This window comes from Pyrus communis, chromosome 4 (assembly GCF_963583255.1).
Source record: "Pyrus communis chromosome 4, drPyrComm1.1, whole genome shotgun sequence".
In the NCBI taxonomy this organism is placed as follows: Eukaryota; Viridiplantae; Streptophyta; class Magnoliopsida; order Rosales; family Rosaceae; genus Pyrus; species Pyrus communis.
Window position 1 is genome coordinate 15,211,934 of NC_084806.1, and position 22,045 is coordinate 15,233,978.

Genomic DNA, 22,045 nt, shown 5'->3' on the forward strand with positions numbered 1-22,045 from the left:
CTTACTAGTGGGAAAACAATGGTCCTTCAAGTACTGGATGATGGATGTTCTCTAGTCCTCTATCTCGGGCTCTTTAGTCATTACATCCATGCTAAATCCTCTCTCAAAGATAGAATGGAGACTTCTCCTTTGTATCTCTACTTTCATCTCAGACCCTCTTTCTTGAACCTGTGCTTCAGAAGCACTCTATGGCATTTTATTGGCAATCAAATTTGCTTATCTGGGAATATGGCTAATTGTTGCTTCATTACCCCAATATCCTAATAATTAAGTAGCTTCCAGGTAATACCCTGCCATTATGATACGTCTACACTTGTACTCTCCATTTAATTGATTAATCACCAACTTAGAATCACCATATACTTTTATTTCAGCTATTTTCAACTCTATTAGAATTTCTAAGCCAATGATCAGTGTTTCATACTCTGCCCTGTTGTTGGTAGTATCCTTTTAATCCATAAGAAATGAGTAGCAATGTTGGACTCCTTTTGGATCAATGATGACAATTCTAGCTCCTGCAGCATGTTATGTACAAGACCCATCGAAATATAATCTCCAAGGAATGATTCATACGCTAGTTATTCTTTTTACTTCTTGCTGTATCCATTCCTCCTTACCTGACTAAGTCTTACTATGTGAGATCCATAGGCTAGCCATTTCCAAAGTTCCAGGGATGTTGATGAGTTCCTCATTGGATTCTTAGTGCTCTGCTAGGAAGTCTGCAATTGCTTGTCCCTTTACTGCCCTCTAAGGTACGTATTGGAAACTAAACTCTGATAGCGCTAGGATCAATTTCCCAATTCTTCCAGTTAGCATTGGCTTGGAGAACATGTACTTGATCATATTAGTTTTGGCAATTATATGGATATGGTAAGGTAACATATAGTGCCTTAATTTGCTGGTAGTAAAGTACAAGGCTAAGCATAATTTTTCAATTGGGGTGTGTCTTATTTCTACCTCCGTAAGGATCCTACTGAGGTAGTATATCGCCTGCTCCTTTCCCCTTTCATTATTTTAAGCCAATAAACTCCCTATTGACTTCTCAAATGTTGAAATGTAGAGCTTCAAAGGCTTCATCCTCTGGGGAGGCATAAGCACTGGATAAGAGGCTAGATAAGTCTTCACTTTATCAAATGCCTCTTGGTGTTGAGGGCCCCATTCAAACTTCTCTTGATTCTTCAATCTTAGCAAATGAGTCAAATGTTGGATTATGCCCGCCATATTAGCAATGAATCTCCTCAAAAAGTTGATCTTCCCTAGCAACCTTTGCAGTTGCACTTTGTTAGTGGGTGTAGGTGACTCCATTATAGCCCTAGCCTTGTTCTTGTTCACTTCCACACCTTTTTTTATAGACCAAGAACCCTAGAAAGTTGCCTAATCTAACCCCAAAGGTACACTTTCTAGAATTCATCTTCAACTTGTGGGTTCTCATTCTCAGCAAGGCTTATCTGAGGTCTTCTAGGTGCTGATCTTCAGTTCTAGACTTCACCACGATGTCATCAATGTATACTCTATGCTATGCTAGATCAAATCATGAAAAATAGCATACATCGCTTTTTGATAAGTAGCACCAGCATTTTTCAACCCGAAGGGTGTGACAACATATTCATAAGCTCTTATATGTCCTGGGCATTTGAATGTTGCCTTATGAATGTCTTCTTTAGCCATATTTATCTGATTATATCCAGCATTTCCATCAATAAAAGATAATACTTTGTGTTTTGCAACTACATCAATGAATAGGTCAGCCATAGGCATAGGGTATTCATCCTTGAGAGTTGCTTGCCTAATATTTCTATAATCGACACAACATAAAATGACATTAGTTACAGCTTTCAGTACAGGTACAATGGTTACCAACCACTCTTCATATTTTGCAAGCCTAATAAAACTTGCCTTTACTAGCTTCTAAATTTACTCATTAACTTTTTCTTCTATTTCTTTTGACATCCTCCTTGGTGCTTGCTTTACAAGTATGTACCTCTCTTTAATAAGAATTATATGCTTTACTAAGCTAGAGTCTAATCCTGGCATTTCTGTGTAATGCCATGCAAAACAATCTTTGAACTCGTGCAAAAGATTAACTATCTTTGCCCCATCTTCTATTTCCAGTAGGGCACTGAGTTGTATTGGCATTGGATCCTCCTCAGTTCCCAAATTAATGGCTTCTAAGGGGTGTTGAACTTTGGGTGCTAGTTTATCAAGCTTTGTAGACAAAAATTCTACTAACTTTGGAGCCTCAAGCTCATTCTCCGGCCAATCCAAGTCATATATAACTATGTGGATGATTGCCTTCATTTCTTCTTCCAAAATTTCTTTTCCTTGATCATCTTTGGTGCTTGAAGTTCCCACTCCCCGTTCTGCCATTTCCTTGGCTAAGCTTTTCTTGATCTTCCTTTGTTCTTTTCCATAGTCCAACAGTCTTTTGATTAAGGACCAAATTGCTATCGCCTGGTCCTTTCTCTTTTGGTTTGTCATTATTGGGGTTGGCGGGCAAGGACAATATGAGGCTTGTCCCATTCCTCTTGAGTAAGAGAAAGTCCTTGTTCTAAGAGCTTTTGGGTCGTCACCTTGATAGGGCGGCAGTTCTAATCAGCACATAGACATTGTAGGATCCCAACATTGGGATTGTAGAAATTAGTCTCAACAACATTAGTTATGGGGAGAAATGGCCGTGAATCGACCTTCACTATCTCCCAAAAACCTTGTTTTGTAATAGTGGGTTCATGATAGACAACAACTTGTTGGTGCAAGGTAGATGGTATAGACAAACTCTGGTGTATCCAATCCCTTCCCAACAACACCTTATAAGTAAAGTTGTTATCTACTACAAAGAATGCCAACATAAGCTTCTTGATCCTAGGTCTACTTCTAAAGGCAGTATCTCATGTGTTTTGGTAATGACTCTAGAAAAACTAGACACTGCGAGATCACTGGGAATAAAGTTTTTTTTTTTTTTTTATCTATTTAAGTGGTAGTACATTAACTGCTGCCCCCCATCTATCAACACCCTTTTAAAATGGACCCCTTACAAATGAGTTGTCACATATATAGGCTTTAGATGGTTTGCTAAGGCCAAACTTGATTTTTTTTTTTTTTTAATACCATTTCTCATAATAAACTCTTTCGGGCTCTTTTTATGTGGGGTTAGGCAAGTTTACGAAGCTTAACTTCTCCTTACTAACTCTTCAATGTTTACAAGAGCCATCATTGGCTCTTGTGCCAAATAATCATCCTTCATAACAACTGGTTGATTTGGTTCTGCACAAAACATGGAGGACAACATATAGGTCATGTTAACATAAAAATTGCTAGGTCTAGGTGTTTTTTCCTTCTTCTCCCTAATCTGGCACAGAAATTGGTCCATCCAAGCTTGGGCATCTTTGCTTAACATCAACTCGGGCACTTCCTTTTCTTCTATTGTGTTGAAATCATGTAGTTGTTCTGGAGTCCAAAAGGGAATATCCTCATGTGGTGGTGGAGGCACCCTTCTCTCAGGAGAAATTGTTCCAAAACAAATAGGCTCTAGATTCCAACCTGGTGTAGGTACCATCACCATGCTCTCTTGCATTCTTCTTAATACCCTGTATTTCCCTGGATTAAGGGTTTGAGGAACATGATCCCCTTCGCCTTCAACGTTGTTATTAGCCTTCTCTACTTCTTTCCTGTTTCTCCAACTAGGTCGTCTCTCTTCTTCTTGGGTAAACTCTTCTAACTTAATATTCTTAGAAGCCTTTGAAATAACAGGAATTTTTAGTAAGTTCTTATGAGCCTTGTGTTTCCTCTGAACCCTTCTTATCATAGATGCCCCCATTTCTTTGATATGTCTTCCGTCTTTGCCTACTGTGTACCATTTTCAGCCAATTAGGTTAAATTCACCTTTGTAACTGGTGGTATTGGGCTTATGGTTCTTTCTAGCCTTCCTTATCTCATGCTGTCGTGGTTGGTTGGCAGGGAGTCTTAACATCCACCCAGCGTGGTAACCTCACATCTTTATCTTCCACTTCTTCAGAGGCTTCAAAGTTTCTAAACACTTCAGATAGACTCTTAGGCTCTGAATCTCCTCCTAATCTCTAGAACACATTCTTAGTAGCCTCTTTAGTAGCCTGGAAAATACTCTTGCGAGCATCATGTTTTTCCACCTCTTTCCTTTTGACCAACTCTCGATCAATGATGACACCTGATGCCGGTACCTCGAGCTTACATTCACATTGACATCTACTACACAAAACCACTCATTTAACCACAGTTGCTTGGGGCATGTCGGGCAACCTTCTGGTGCCTTTTGTTGGCCTACATGATTGCCTTCTTTCTCCTTTTTCATCTAAGGTAACTTTTCCTTTCCCCCTCTTAACCCAATTGAGATTTATCATGTTGATTGGGGCTTCAGAGAATGGATTTATGTCAATCATCATGTTGGCCTAGGGTTTTTCCAGCAACAATTTCCCTTTGATTATAAGGTCTTGGATCCAATCTCTGAATTGCACACAATTAGCAATTGAGTGACTAAATGTGTAGTAGACCTTGCACTATTTTTTTCCTTCTGAGTTCTTCAAGTTTATGCATCTTCTTAGTGCTGTCGAGCAAGATTACCCAAGCCCTTACTAGTTTTTCATAAATGTCTGCTGCTTTAGTTAAGTCAAAGGAATATGACTGATACTTTAAAGGTTTCATGGGTACAAACCATTTATCATTCATCATGATTTTTTGGTCCTTGATGGGTTGATTCAATCCTTTTACCATTAAGGGTTTGAAATGAGTGGTCATCTATGTAAATATAGCTTTATTCCTTCTCCTAGGCTGTCATCATTTTTCCCTGCCTCTAGGCCTCTAAATTTCAGTTGATGTATTGGTGCTTTATTTTTATAAAAAAAAAATAGGTACTTTAGATGAAAGCTTCACTTGTTGTTCTTCTATCAATAACTTCTCATACTTAATGGCCGCAATCACTAGCTTCTGAAGCTAGTTAAACCACACATCATAGAACTTCTTCCTCGGAGGTAGTCACGGAGCCTTCTGGGCAATGGCTATGAGTTAAGCATAGTTGATTGGGAACTAGCATCTCATCCTGGTCTTTCTAAACCTCATCATGAAATCCTCTGTAAACTCATGTTCATACTGCTTCACTTCCACCAGATCATTAATAGTCATCTCAAGTTCCACCTTATAGAACTGTTCATGAAAGGCCATCTTCATTTGCCCCCAGTTAGCAGTGGAATTAAGGGGTAACAAAGAGTACCATTGGGAAGCCAGGCCCACCATTGAGTTCCCAAACAATTTTAGTTTGTAGTTGGGGTTGTCCTCGAACGCCACACAATGATTCAAAAATTTTAAAATGTGATCTCTGGAAGATACATTAGAGTCTTCCTCATAGAAAGTTGGGAATGCGAGCATTTTGAAATTGAGAAGGAAATGATTATGCTCATCAACATATTCAAGATAAGGCTTCTCATATGTTATTCTAAACATCGGGCGGTCTTGAGGTTGACCATTATGTACCACCATCATTCTCAATTCTACCAACTCATTCTTGAGTTGTTGATTAGCCAAATTATTGTATGGAGGATAAAAAGTCCCCCACTTTGAGCCATGATCGATGCCTGAGAAACCTTCCCTCTGTATGTCTGGCTGCCTCCATCTAGCTTCTCCTCCTCCCTTATTAACCAATGGTGGTAGCCTGTAAGGAAGAGGCTTGCCTCCGATTGTGTATAAGCATTTTCCACTTGTTTCTCCTACCGAGTGAGATGCACCAATCTTTATTCCTTCCTGCCCGATTTGCCTTCTAACATCTGGTAGTGGTGGTAGAATATCGAGCAAGCCTATCTCTTGAAACTCATCTTTAGGGTCTTCTTGCTGACTGGTTTCAGCCCCTTCCTTCATTTTCCCTTTATTCTTCTTTTCTTCAAGTAAGTGAAACTGATGAATTGTTGGTTCTTTTTCTGGGCTCACCTCCATGACTTTTTTATTGACATAACCATCTTTCAGTGTGGAGTACTCTAACTCCAATAACCATCTTAAGGAGCACCAACCTGTTAACCTCTCATTTGGTTTCCATATAGATCTTCTCCATGCTCCTCAATACTTGCATCATGTTGGCTTGCAAATCTTCATTAGCGATCTTCCCACCCGACTTCTCAGAAGAGGTCAAACTCTCTAAGATCCTGAGGTTGTGTGGTGAAGGAAAGTCTTATGGGCGATTTGTCATGTCTACTTCTGTTGGACAACAAGGTTGCCTAAATTCCACCTTCCACCTGAATGTTTAATCCTTCCATCATCTTGGCATACAATATTACAAGATTGGTCCCACTGAGCGTGCCAAAATTATGTTCGGGCTAGATCTGTCCCTCACACAACTCCCTAGGTATTGGCTGTCAGGCAAGGTTTGTTGCTTGGTGTATTGCAATATGAGTTTGTTATTAGTTTGAATGGTGCATTTATGGGGCCTTTGTTAGGCCTTGAGGCTCTCAATCAAAACTAAATATGGGTCTAAGCGTGCCACCATTATCTTTGTATAACATGTTGTTCTTTTTTGGTTATTAAATGGATTGATTACTTCGCCACAAGTTTTTTAGACTTCTTTGTTGGATTGTTTACAGAAGAGTTAAGTCTGTATAAAGTTCTTTTTCTTGCTTTGTAAACAAGGACTTTTACTCCTAATATCATATGTCCAATTAAAGGGAGTTCAGGGCCCTTCAAATTATTTCTCTAGTTATAGTTTTAGGCAAATAATAAAGAAGAAAGGTTAATTAGTTTAACAAGATTAATCATAGATGAAACTTTGAATGAAAAGCAATCGAAAATGATATAGGATCCAATGAAAGATGCATAAACAACAGATCTACTTTATGTAAGTACAAACAAAACAGAATCGGGCAAGATTATGACCTTGTTAGGCAAGGTTCGTCTTTTTGCAACCATTTTTCTGTGTTTTACAGAAGTGATAATCTTTGGAGAATGAAATATAAATCGGGTTTACTAAAAAGATTTGATACTACAACACAGAGAAAAGGTAGCAAAGCTTCTAAAACTTGACAAAAGATGGCTTTCTATGGTGGATCTACGACTAAAAGGGTAAAGTTTGAACAAACTAAAGCTTTCTAGTTTATTGCTTAGTGCAGAGTTGAATGTCTTTTGATTGATTGGTTGAGTGTCTTTCTTTCTTGTGTCCTTCATTGTTTTTATAAATTCTATAGCCCGACTATCCAAACCTCCCTTTTTGGTGATGGCCTCAAGAGTATGGTGAGTAACCATCTACTTTTGTCATTTACCTATTCAAGCCTCGGAAAAGTACTTTTTGCTGGGGCTGAGCTGCCCTCTATCACTTGTCACTTCTCACTTCTCACATATGCTTGTTGCTTATATCTTGGCAAAAATGATTTTCAATTCTTCCTGGGCTACCAATTGTCCGAACTCAATCTTCCTTATACTTTTTACATTCTTGGGCCTTCAATCGCACTAAGCCCAGGATTAAATATCCACTTAAACACTGATCAGCTTAGCTCGGTATCCTGAGAGGATGAACAACCTGGATGATCTTAAAAAACACCCTATTGGCGTATAAAAATGTTAAAGTTTTGATCACAAATGATCCTTGAAATTGGCATACATCATCAATATGGTCCCTAAAATTGAAAATAGATCAATGTAGTCCCTTAAAATAGGTGTCGCAAATCAATGTAGTATTCTGTCACATATCTGTCAAAAATTTTGTTATGTGCTGATGTGGCACATAAATAGGTTCCACAAGTCATTTCTTTTTTTTATCACAAAAGGTCCCTGAAATTAACCCACACCATCAAGATAGTACCTGAATTTGAAAAACGATAGATGTAGTTCTAGAAATAAGGGTCTCAAATCAATGTTGTCTTTCAGTCCCAATTCTATCAAAATTATGTTATGTGCTGATGTGGCACATAAATGGATCCCACAAGTCTAATTAAATTAAAAATAAATTAGAAATAAGTTTCATAATTTAATACTTAATTAAAAAAGTTGTCAACCTAAAAACCCAATCCCGCAATCACCTCTGATCCCATCTCACACTCCTTAACTTTCATCTACAATAGCTTTTGTCCTCTTTTATCAGATTAGACCAGCACTGAGACCACCTTTAGTGACGGTGTGGATTGATGACGACTTATGTGACATCACCATCAACATTTGGGCGATTGACAACCTCACAACCTTAATCTTGGAGAGTTTCTTAGGCATTCCCAAGTGATGTTGGGGACTCGGAGAACGACGAGTTTTGCCTTGAGATAATCTCACTATGCAAAAGGTATTTTGAAACAACTTTTTTAATTAATTATTAAATTATTAAACCCACATCATCACCTAACAAAATTTTGACAAAATTGTGACATGACCACATTGATTTGCAACACTTATTTTCAGGGACTACATTGATCGTTTCAATTTCATGGATCATCTTGATGTTGTAGGTTAATTTCAAGGACCATTTGTAATAAAAATCCTTAATTCTTGTGAGACTCATTTACGTGCCACATCAGCATATAACGAAATTTTTGAAAGAATTGTGACCAAATACCTATATTGATTTCTAACACCTATTTATCGATTTTCAATTTTAGAATTCATTTTGAAGGTTGTGTCATTTTCAAATACTATTTGTGATAAAACCCCAAATGTTAATGTAGATCCAACAAGTCGACTAAGAGGAATGTTGTCTCATCCCAAGCATTGGCCAGAAGATTCGAAGACGATACTAAAGATTCCAAAAATTCCTAAATCATGATGATTGTCAAAGACATGTGTCACAATCCTGTGGTGTAGCTGGTCCTCTGCCCAGCTAACAGAACCGTCCGAGAAATAAAGAGATTTTCTCCCCCTTAATCACAAGAACTAACTCTTGGTTTTTCATAAAACCAGGGGATTTGCTCTTCTATAAATACCAGATCTCTCAACAAAGAGAGGTAAGTCATATTGTTGCCCTAAAACCCATCTCCATCCTTCAACCCGTAGTGACTCCATCATCGGAGCATCGTTGATAGCCACTATGCCGATGTGCCTCGGATAACCATTTCCGTTCATATTTTGCAGGTTACTCCACTTAGGCAAGTTTGACTACCTCAAATTTGGACTAGAAACCTTGAAATCAATAAAGAAAGTTGAGGTTTCATTATAAAACTAATTGACAATATCGGGAGTAATCCAACTACTTATAAGCACATGCAAGGTTCTTCATTTCCCTGATGTAGGATTATTACTCTCATTACACCCTCTCACGTCTAGCGAATTTTCAAGTCTACCACATGAACAACAGAAATCGGATGAAGTGGAGCACACGTGGCTGTTGAACTTCACACGTTAAATTACCTGACTCTAATACCATGTAGAAGTTCATGTTTTTGTAAAGATTAAAATAAATAAATAAAAATTAAAAATAAAAACTTAGAGAGAGAGAGAGATAGAGAGAGAGAAATTGTAGAGAGAGATTGAGAATGAGAAGAATGAATTCTCATCGTTCACTTTACAATTGATATACACATAAAAATATCCACCCATTGTTGAATCATTATTATTACATAACAAACTATAACTACCAATACTTTACAGCTAAGATAAGTATTAATCTGGTGCCTTCAGTGCATTGTGATAGGGTAGTACTTCACTATCCATAACAATGGAGATCATTGAGGTTCCTTTGTTGGCTCTCAGTTTTTTGCTACAAGTATTATAATTAGTTAGATAAATAAAATTCATAACTTTATAATAGAAAACAGACAATCTCCTATCACTATTTAAGTAGTAATGTTTCATCATTTGGTGTGTATCTTTTTATATTATGGTCTGTTTAATCCTTATATCAAGAATTAATGTAGAGGAAGTGTGGTACGTAGGAGAGAGAGGAAGAAGGATTCACATGAAATAATGTACAAAAAAAAAAAAAAAAAAAAAAAAAAAAAACTAAAAAAGAAAATCTAATTTGATTTTCATGTGTATCACTGTTGACATTCATTTGGCCACGATCATGTCTGGTTATATTTGATGACATTGCACCATGACAATATATTTCATGTTCTCTAAAACTCACTATATATCATCACTCCCACTTTATTTCTTCTCTTTATATTTTCGGGAAGAATTTTCTGTTTTTTTTCCTCTAAATATCTCCTGGGTTGAATTCCCACTGCAACTTCAAGTAGGCCACTGCATTCAACATGGCTACCACTTCCATAGAACTTGTACAGTATGCATGGAGGAAACTGTTGATACGCGTCTGAAGAATATATGACAATATTCAATGGGAATTGTTATTGGCACTTCAAAAATCTCATTCTACACTCCAAACTTTCTATATTTGGAAAGAAAAATACACTTGTGAAGAGTGTAGAATGAGATTTTTGGAGTGCCAATAACACTTCCCTATTCAATAGAATATAGTTTAGTCTTCACGCAACTCTGAAAAAAAAAAAAAAACTTAAAAAGGAGTAGAAGAAAGAAGAAGAAGAAGCAAAGGTGTGTGATGCTTAGATAACATTTTAAATTTAGGTCCAAATGTTTTCCTTAATTAACTTGTTGGGTGATGGTAATGGTGGAATGGTAGTGCCGCGATATTCAATAAAAGGGAAAAGGGTGACTCATTGATATCTAAGCTTTGCATTTCCCTCTGTATCTTTCTCTCCAAAAGGAAATTCTTTACTCGAACTATTTGAGACCATAGACATAATAAGACTCGATTTCAGAATCTCAGATCGTTACCCTAGACCATCGAACTGGGGTTCGAAGACCTTGACGTGGACTCCATATCTGGACCCGAACTTTTCCTCCACCTTATACTAAAGCAGAGACGACTTTGGAGAAGGTAGTTTAGTTTAATTAGTAAAACCCTAGCTTCGACTTTTATTGAATGAGGGAGAGCATGTTAGCTTCGCATACGTTGTTATTCTCTAACAGTATGTAAGTTGTTTGAGTCTAGTAGTTGTTTTACTTGGTGTGCGAGCATTAGATGTTGAATGGTTTTTAAGTTCAACGCCTTCCAGGGTAGGCAGTACATTGTTTGGCCATAAAATACCATAATAATATGCCAATATGCCCTATTGTTTATTTCAGTTTCTTTAGAAAATGCTTCGTTTTGAGAAGGACTGGATAGGATTTATGAAATTCCTGCCCAGCAGCAGTTAACATCACCCAGTTAAGATGGATGTCAAAGTCCAAAATGATCACCGACTAAACCCTAGCGCAAGAACATATTCTGAAATATTTCTGCCTGAGAATTTTTACATAAAAAAAAAATCAAGCATTATTGTGCGAACCCTTTGCTCATTTTTATCTTATCGTATCTTGTATGTGGCATTGAATATATCGTTATTAAGTTTATCTTTGTGCATCTTTCATGTCCACACCCTAGCTAATTGATTTCCACCTTTCTATCTTAACTTTTGTAATTTATTTATTTCTAATCCATATCGTATATTCTTGTATTTTTCGACTTTATTTGGATTTTACTCACATTATCTACTGAATTAATGATTATTCTCAAGGTTGCACTTGTACGTGAAAAAACTTTGCATTAACAATTTTTGTAAGCATTTGATATATAGTGATGGTTTTTTAGTCAAAATGGTCCTCGAGATTTGTATAACTCCTCACTTTGGTCCCCAAGATTTGAATTCAATAGAAGTGGTTCCTGAGATTGTCTACCATCAATCATTTTAGGCCTTTGGTGAAAAATTATGTTAAATAAGAGTCAAAATGACAAAAATACCCTCAATCTAGTAAACTGTGACGACCCGTCCCGAGTTATAATATATTTTATCTTTGGAAGTGTGGAAATAACGATTTTGCCCTGGAACGATGTGTTATGAATATATAAACGGACTAAGAAAATAGAAAAAGGACTAAGATAATGGACCAATTACCTTATTTCCTATCTCTTGGGATCCAATTAAAATTGTAGGGTTGTTTTGGACCAAATTGGTGGCCCTAAGTTCTAGGCCAATAGAAATTATGGCAATTTAAAATTGCCCAATCCGGACAAGGCCACACACACATACCTTGTTTCCTTCACACGCTCTCTCGTTGTTGAACTCTTTCTTTCCGTACAACTTGAGCTCACAGCTCCAAAAATTCTTTCAAAACTTCACACATCGAGTGTAAGGTTAGCATCATCATGCTTCTTTCGACCTCACGAGTCGAACCGTACCCTTGGTTTAAGGAAAGGACTGGTAGAACTAGAGATACCCGAGCTCCGGCAAGGGGTGCAATTTTCTTTGATGTGATCGTGAAGGTTTTAGTTAGTTTTGAGGCTTAGTAAGGTAATTACTCAACTTCCCTGGCACGTTAGACTAGTTTGGTTAAGTTTGGATGTCCAAATAAGCTCGGTAGTGGGTATTCAGGAATAACCGTTTTTTCAAGGATTTTTCCGGCCATTTTCTGTTGGATTTTGGAGTTTTAATAGGTATGGATGTGTTCTCCTTGTTGAGAGCTTTAAATCCATATAAATTTCATGAAATTTGGTTGAGAAATGATGAAGATGTTAAGCTTTTAAGCTTTTCTAGTTTCCGGTGACACAGTTGGCGACTGGCAACGGAATCCGACAAACCACCAGAGAAGAAGGCGAATATTCCGTCTAGTTTGATGGAATATACCTCACGGCGTTAGGTATATTTAGCGGTATATTCCATTATTTAACGGAATATTCTTTAACGGCGTTAAAGATTCCGTCCAACGTGCTAGGCATGTGGCCGCTCGTGTGGCCGTGCCTTGGCTGGCATGTGAGGGCGCGTGGAACGTCAGAAAATTATTCTAAAAATATGGGGATGCTCAAGGTGTTGAGTAGGCCATGATGGTTTATTCAAACACCCCAGTTGAGCAACGTATGAAAAGTTATTTCATTGTGATGGTTATGTGCTTTAAAATAACGTTAAATTAGTTGTTTCACATATAGGTGAGATGTTTCCAGAGGACGAGTGCAGTCAGGCGGGGGGGTTACAACTCGGTTACATACCAGTGAGTGGGCTTTTGGTTTTATATATATATATATGCCTTATGTTTCCTAAAAACTATTTAAATGGTTTTTACATTTTAAATACCATGTCATATGCATTATATATTAGTATATGTTATAATATAGCTGTGCGTATTACTGCTCGACGCCGTGGATGCTCAAGTAAGTTTCAGGTGAGTATATAGTGATAATTGTGATGGTAGTGTATATGATTATGATGAATTTCTTTTAGTGAATTATATCCTACAATCCGGTGTTAGTGCTCTGCCCGAGGTAGGGCCTAGCCTTCACATGATCCTTCACCTCCTGCACCATACGCTCACCTTGGATCCAAGGCAGGTGCCAGCCTATCGTACAGACCACATTAGGTGGTTCCGACTTGTAGGTGACTTGCGATACTTCGCACAGCCTTCACGTGATCGTAGCACTTGAGCATACTTATTTACACCTAGCCTGTCGTACAAACCACATAGGTGGTTCCGACTCGTGTGTAGAATTTGATTTGATTGTTGAGTTATTGATTCAGCCGTACAGGTCACGTTAGGTGACTCCGACTGATATGTCACTTTATATTAGTGCAATTCACCTGGCTTACTTATTCATGGTTGAGATAATTGTCATGGCATACACATGGTTCGGTTATTCTTGAGTATAGTTTTCATATATGTTTACATTATTATTTCTGGGAAACTTATAAGGGTTTTACAGCGAGGGGTTATTACATTTGAAAAGATAAATGGTTTTGAAAGTTTTGTTTTTGCCCACTCACACTTTCTGTTTTGCGCCCCTCTAGGTTCTAGATAGAAGTTCGTGTCGATGGCTCATGAAGACATCACGGCGGTTCTGACAGACATCCACTAGTGCAGGGTTTCTTTTATGATCTGTATAATTATTACTTAGTCTTCTGGACTGCACTTCGATACCTATGCTCTGGTTGTTTATGTCTTTACTCTAATCACTTTCACTCGTACTTATAGGCTAGTCTAAGGTAAGATAACTAGTGGTTTTTATTTATTCGTATTTTCGTATCATTACCGCTTCTGCACAACGCGCATGGTTACATCACCCTCACGGGATGGCCAGCATGCCTCGATTGAGGTCGGGGTGTGTCAGTTTGGTATCAGAGCCTCGGTTTGGTAGTCTTGCATATTTTGTGAGTATTCTAATTATTTGATGTCTTATGTCAGAACTATGCCGCCTTGTAGAGAGCTCCGCACTTCGTCTGAGTCTAATTTCCCCGATATTACTCAACTTGGGGAAGCTATTAGTAATGCCATTCAGTCCTCATTTCGTCCTCCCCAGAGGACTCCCTTGGAGACGGTATATAATTTAAAGTTGAGTAACTTCATTGGTACTAAGGGGCCCGAGGGAGCTGAGCATTGGCTCAAACATGTCGAGAAAACTTATCAAGTGATGCAGAGGCAGCTGCAGACTGGGAGATTTTTAAGCAGTTATTTCAGAAGAGATTTGTACCCTCAGCGTATATAGACAGTAAGAAGCAAGAATTTACGCGTTTAAAGCAAGGGAAGATGTCAGCTAATGAGTATTATCAGAAGTTTACTGATTTGTCTCGGTGTTGTCCAGAGGTTGCTGAGAATCCCGTAGAAATGCTTCGACGATTTAAGTTGGGTACTAAAAAGAAATGGCGTTCTATGGCGACCACGACTCCCTGCACCACATACCAAGAGTTTTATGAGATTTTACTGAGAATAGTGGATTCTAAAAATATGCCAGTGACAGTGATGTAGAGGAAGAAAAAGATAATAGCCAAAAGAAAAATGATAGTAAAGATAAAGGTCAGTCATCTCTGGGACCTCGCAAGACACAGAGTTTTAAGAGAGGTGGTACTAGTTTTAATTCTTCTATTAAGGGTTTGAGTGCCACTGCGCCGCGGAGGGGCAGCCGTTTAGGCTGTTCCCGTTTTCAGGGATATAGAGGCTCTAGTAGTTCTAGTGGGCCGTAGATGTAACGGTCGACATTTTGGGGAGTGTAGGCAAGGTAATAAAGGATGTTTTACTTGTGGCCATATGGGACACCGGGCAATTCAGTGCCCACAGAACCAGCAGAAATCCCAACCATCTGCCTTGCCACCACCAATTCCTATCCAGCAGATTCCAGGGTCTAGTGGTTATAATCAAACAGGTTATGGTGGAGCATATCATTATCAGGGAGATAAAGCCCCATATTCTAGAAGACCGTATTAGTACCTATATGATTCGTATCAGCAGAGCGGTTACGCTCAATATTTGGGAGGTTACGCACCATATCCGCCATATCCAATTGGTGAATCACAATGGTATTCCGATGAACCATCCCAGAATGTTGAAGTTGCTTCCAATAATGCCGGATCATCGAGACAGCTTAACCAGCCTGTTCAGGGATGAGGTACGCAGGGACATGGAAACTAAGGTAACAGAGGTTGTGGAGGACGACAGCAGGCACATGGCCATGTTCATCATATTACTTTACAGGATGCTCAGAACAATCCCGATTTGATTATCGGTACGTTAAATATTCTTGGCTATTTTGCTAGAATATTAGTTGATTCTGGGGTTACACATTCTGTTATTTCTCATACGTTTGCTCAGATGACACAACCACACCCTACACCTTTCGGTTACGAGTTAGAGTTTTTGATGCCTAGAGGTGAGACATGTTATGTTAGTTGGGTACTTGGCTCAGTTGAATTGTTATGAGAAAACGGTTACTTTCCATCGTCCAAGCTTGCATGTGGTTACATTCGTGGGCGAGCGAGGTGGACTAAGACATAACAGTATCTCTGCCGTGAGAGCTAGAAAGTGTTGAGGAAAGGTTGTCAGGGGTATTTGGCTCACGTGGTATTGAATGATGATACTTATGTTCGAGTAGAGGATGTTCAAGTAGTTATACATTTCCCTGATGTGTTTCCCGAGGATTTGCCTGGATTACCACCAGATAGAGAAGTCGAGTTCACCATTGATTTACTTCCGGGTACTGATCCTATTTCCTTAACTCCTTATCGAATGGCTCTTGCTGAGTTGAGGGAATGAAAAGCCCAGCTGTAAGAATTGCTTGATAAAGGTTTTATTCAGCCTAGTACTTCACCTTGGGGAGCTCCAGTTTTATTTGTCCGGAAGAAAGATGGGACTTTGACGCTGTGTATTGATTATCGACAGTTGAATCGGGTAACGATTAAAAACCGTTATATGTTGCCACATATGGATGATTTATTTAATCAGCTTCGAGGTGTCTGCGTGTTTTCCAAGATTGATTTGAGGTCTGGGTATTGTCAATGAAAATCAGAAGTGAAGATGTTCCTAAGACGGCTTTTAGGACTCGGTACGGTCATTACGAGTTCCTCGTAATCCCACTGGGATTAACTAATGCACCTGCAGCTTTTATGGATTTGATGAATCGGATATTCAAGCCATACCTCGATAGGTTTGTTATCGTTTTCATTGATGATATTTTGGTGTATTCCAAGTCTAACACAGAACACGTTCGACATCTCACTTTAGTTTTGAAGAAATTGAGAAAACACTAATTGTATGCTAAATTTAGCAAATGCCAATTTTGGTTAGATCAAGTGGCATTTTTGGGGCATGTAATGTCGGCCCAGGGTATTCACATGAACCCTCAGAAAGTAGCTGCCGTTGAAAATTGGGAGCAGCCACGAACCGTCACTGGAGTACGAAGTTTTATAGGCTTGGCAGGTTATTATAGACTGTTTGTTAAAGATTTCTCAGTTATAGCTTTACCACTGACAAAGTTGACGAGGAAAGATGTTAAATTTGAGTGGGACGATAATTGTGAATGGAGTTTCCTGCAGCTTAAGTATTGTCTCACTCATGCACCTGTTTTGGCACTCTCAGATGACGGTGGTAACTTTGAGATTTATAGTGATGCTTCCTTGAATGGTTTAGGCTATGTGCTAATGCAGCATGGAAGCATGATTGCTTATGCTTCGTGACAATTGAAGCCTCATGAGATGAATTATCTGACGCATGATCTCGAGTTAGCAGCCATTATCTTTGCCTTGAAGATTTGGAGGCATTATTTATATGGAAAAAAGTGTAAGATCTTTACAGATCATAAGAGTCTTTAGTATCTTTTCACCCAGAGAGATCTTAATCTCTAACAACGGAGCTGGATAGAGTTATTCAGCAATTATGATTGCACGATTGAGTATCACCCTGGTCGTGCAAATGTAGTGGCAAACGCGCTTAGCAGAAAATCCCAAGGTCGAGTTAATGCTTTATATGCTTGTCGTGTTCCTCTTCTCACAGACTTGAGATCCATTGGAGTGAAATTGGGGGTGGAAGATCGGAAGGAAGCTTTACTTGCTAACTTTCAGGTCAGGCCGATTTTGATTAATCGTATACTCAGGGCTTAGGTGAATGACGAAGAAATTCAAGAGTTAATTCAGGCAATGTCACAAGGGAAAAAGAAAGACCTCAAAATGCGGGAATCTGATGGCATGCTTATGCAGGAGAAACGGATATACGTGCCGAATATTGTTGAGCTAAAGAAAGATATTCTTGATGAGGCACATGTTTTAGCTTATGCAATGCATCCTGGAAGTACTAAAATGTATCATACCATTCGGCCTTTCTACTGTTGGCCTAGCATGAAATGGGAAATTGCCGAGTATGTGAGTAGATGTGCAATTTGCTAGTAGGTTAACGCTAAAAGGAAGATACCTTTTGGGTTGATGCAGCCACTTCCCGTTCCCCAATGGAAATAGGAAAATATTACTATGGATTTCGTGTACAAGCTTCCTCGTACACGGAATGGTTATGATGGCAGTTGGGTGATAGTAGATTGGCTTACTAACTCAGCAACACACTTCATACCAGTTCGGGAGAACTATTCCTTAAGCCGATTAGCTAAGTTGTTTATCTCAAGAATTGTTAAATACCACGAGATTCCAATTAGTATCATTTCTGATCGGGATCCTAGGTTTACTTCTAAGTTTTTGGTGGCATTTCAAGAAGCACTTGGTTCGAGATTACTTTATAGTATGACACATCACCCCTAGACTGACGGACAATTCGAGAGGACTATCTAGACATTAGAGGATATGTTGAGATCTTCAATACTTCAGTTTGGTGACGCTTGCCATAAGCGTTTAGATTTAATGGAGTTAGCTTATAATAGTAGTTACCATTCTAGCATCGGGATGTCACCTTTCGAGGCGTTATATGGTAAATCTTGTCGAACCCCTCTTTGTTGGTCAGAAATTGGTGAGAGGGTATTAGTGGGCCCAGAGATTGTGGACGAGATTACTCAGAATATTCAAGTAATTAATCTAACCTGAAAGCGGCCCAAGATCCACAAAAGAGCCTTGCTGACAGACACGCCACAAATAGGGTGTATAATGTGGGAAATTGGGTATTCTTGAAATTATCCCCATGGAAAGGCGTAGTGCGGTTTGGTAAGAAGGGTAAGCTAAGTCCTCGCTACATCGAACCTTAGTAGATCAACAAGCGAGTCAGTGAAGTTGCCTACAGACTTGAGTTACCTCAAGAACTGGCGAAAGTGCACGATGTCTTTCATGTTTCCATGCTTCGCCATTATGTTTGTGATCTGTCACATGTATTACCTCCTCAACCATTAGAAAACTATGCGCATGGTGAAAATTTTGTGGAGGAACCACTCGGTGGAAGAAGCCACCTAGGAGACAGAGCATCGTATGCGAGATGTGTATCCACGCTTGTTTTATGGATATTAGTGGTTTGTTATATTATTGTATGAAATTTCAGGGACAAAATTTTCTTAAGGGGGGTAGGTTGTGACGACCCATCCCGAATTATAATATATTTTATCTCTGGAAGTGTGGAAATGACGATTTTGCCCTGGAGCGATGTGTTATGAATATATAAATGGACTAAGAAAATAGAAAAAGGGCCAAGATAATGGACCAATTAAATTATTTCCTATCTCTTGGGATCCAATTAAAATTGTAAGGTTGTTTAGGACCAAATTGATGGCCCTAAGTTGTAGCCCAATAAAAATTATGGCAATTTAAAATTGCCCAATCCAGACACGGTCAGACACGCATACACCACACGTGCCCCTTCTTTCACACGCTCTCCCGTTCTCGAACTCTCTCTTTCCATACAACCTGAGCTCACAGCTCCCAAAATCCTTTCAAAACTTCACAGATCAAGTGTAAGGTTAGCATCATCGTGATTCTTTCGACTTCACGAGTCGAGCCGTACCCTTGGTTTAAGGAAAGGACTGGTAGAACTCAAGATACCCGAGCTCCAGCAAGGGGTGCAATTTTCTTCAACGTGATGGCAAAGGTTTTAGTTAGTTTTGAGGCTTAGTAAGGTAATTACTCAACTTCCATGGCACGTTAGACAAGTTTTGGTTAAGTTTGGATGTCGAAATAAGCTCGGTAGTGGGTATGCAGGAATAACTGGTTTTTCAAGGATTTTTCCAGCCATTTTCCGTTGGATTTTGGAGTTTTATCAGGTATGGATGTGTTCCCTTTGTTGAGAGCTTTAAACCCATATAAATTTCATGAAATTTGGTTGAGAAATGAAGAAGATGTTAAGGTTTTAAGCTTTTCCAGTTTCCGGTGACACAGTCGGCGGCCAACAATGGAATCTAGTGAACCACCGGAGAAGAAGACGAATATTCCATCAAGTTTGACAAAATATACCTAACGGCGTCAAGTATATTTAGCGGTATATTCCATTATTTAACGGAATATTCTTTAACGGCATTAAAGATTATGTCCAACTTGCTAGGCACGTGGCAACGCGTATGGCCGTGCCTTGGTTGGCGCGTGAGGCCGCGTGGAATGTCAGAAAATTATTCAAAAAATATGGGGATGCTTGTGGTGTTGAGTAGGCCACAATGGTTTATTCAAACACCCCAATTGAGCAATGTATGAGAAGTTATTTCATAGTGATGGTTATGTGCTTTAAAATAACGTTAAATTAGTTGTTTCACATATAGGTGAGACGTTTCCAGAGGACGAGCGCAGTCAGGCGAAACTTGGGGTTACGACCCGGCTACATACCAGTGAGTGGGCTTTTGGTTATATATATATATATATATATATATGTCTTATGTTTCCCAGAAACCATTTAAATGGTTTTTACATTTTAAATACCATGTCGTATGCATTACATATTAGTATATGTTATAATATAGCTGTGCGTATTACTGCTCGACACCGTGGATGCTCAGGTAAGCTTCAGGTGAGTATATAGTGATAGTTGTGATGGTAGTGTGTATGATTATGATGAGTTTCTTTCAGTGAATTATATCCTACACCCCGATGTTAGTGCTCCGCCTGAGGGTAAGGCCTAGCCTTCATGTGATCGTTCACCTCCCGCACCACACGCTCACCTTGGATCCAAGGCAGGTGTCAGCCTGTCGTACAGACCACATTAGGTGGTTCCGACTCGTAGGTGACTTGCAATACTTCGCACAACCTTCACGTGATCGTAACACTTGAGCGTACTTATTTACACCTAGCCAATCATACAGACCACATAGGTGGTTCTGAATCGTGTGCAGGATTTGATTTGATTGTTAAGTTATTGATTCAGCCGTAGAGGTCACGTTAGGTGACTCCGGCTGATATGTCACTTTATATTTGTGCAATTCACATGGCTTACTTATTCATGGTTGAGATAATTGTCATGGCATACACATGGTTCGGTTATTCTTGAGTATAGTTTTCATATATGTTTACACTATTATTTCTGGGAAACTTATACGGGTTTTACAGCGAGGGGTTATTACATTTGAAAAGATAAATGGTTTTGAAAGTTTTGTTTTTGCCCACTATTTTGCGCCCTTCCAGGTTCTAGATAGAAGTTCGTGTCAGTGGCTCATGAGGACTTCACGGCGGTTCTGATAGACATCCACCAGTGTAGGGTTTCTTTTATGATCTGTATAGTTATTACTTAGTCTTCTGGACTGCACTTCGATACCTTTGCTCTGGTTGTTTGGGTCTTTACTCTAATCACTTTCACTCGTACTTATAGGCTAGTCTAAGGTAAGATAACTAGTGGTTTTTATTTATTTGCATTTTCATATCATTACCGTTTCCGCACAACGCACATGGCTACGTCACCTTCACGTGATAACCAGTATGCCTTAATTGAGGTTGGGGTGTGTCATAAACAATAAGCCAAAATAATTTAACAAAAATTGGGTGCATTTTGTCATTTTATCCTTATTTTTTGAATATTTTTTCCAGAATGACTAAAATGATTGATTCTAGGCAAACTGAAGGACCAATTATATTGATTTCAAATATCAAGGATCAAAGTGATGAGTTATGCAAATCTCATTGATCATTTTGGCTAAAAGCCTATAGTGATATATGCTTCTGGTATCTACCGCACACTTATACAAATAAAAAATCTGAGTAATAATTTGAATTAACAATCTAACAATACAACATACAAAATTATTTAAAAAAATCGATTAACTATTATATCTTTCTCGTATTAAAGAAAGTGTATTTGTGCCTGATGCCGCAACTATTAAAAGGAAAATCATCTAAAAGAAAAGGAGGATAAAAGCAAGGTTTTGCTTTTCTAGGGTTGTATTCATTGTTTGCATATTGATTTGGGCAGTATGCGGAGATTGATCCATTCAAAGATTCATATACACTTGTTAATCTCTGAATGATGTGAGATGCATATGGTTAATTTAAATTCACGGTACCTTAATTGCACAAATTGTGACAAGAAGATAATTTGAGTATTCTGAAGTGCTTAAACATTAATCAGTTAGTAAAAAGACAATGAAGTCGTTCTTTTGTAACAGGCAACTAAATATAACCAACAATTTAATATCAATGTTCCCAGAAGAGGGGGCGGTAATGAAAAGTACAATTACACCCAAAGGACTAGATTACACAAGTGGAAAAGTGAATCGTATAAATATATAGTTCTTAGGCGTTAATATGTTAGTAAAAAGACAAAGAGACCGCAATATAAACAACTTAACGTATAACCGCCCCTTTCAAATCAATGTTCATGAATTTTCCATGGTGTAAAAAAAAAAAAAGGGGTAAATGATCAAACAAGTCAATTTGTTATGTTAAAATTGCTGCATTTTGGCCAC

General features: G+C 38.6%; 1 protein-coding gene across 1 annotated transcript; it reads left to right on the forward strand.

Annotated features, from left to right (window-relative positions):
* Positions 1-16,556: 16,556 nt before the first annotated feature.
* Positions 16,557-16,919, forward strand: LOC137732752 (uncharacterized mitochondrial protein AtMg00860-like). Its single transcript, XM_068472030.1, has one exon. It carries the CDS (start codon positions 16,557-16,559, stop codon positions 16,917-16,919), a length of 363 nt encoding a protein of 120 aa, XP_068328131.1.
* The last annotated feature ends 5,126 nt before the right edge of the window (positions 16,920-22,045 follow it).

Coding starts and splice junctions, on each gene's coding strand:
- LOC137732752 (XM_068472030.1), top strand. CDS start 16,557: ATGTCGGCCCAGGGTATTCACATGAACCCTCAGAAAGTAGCTGCCGTT.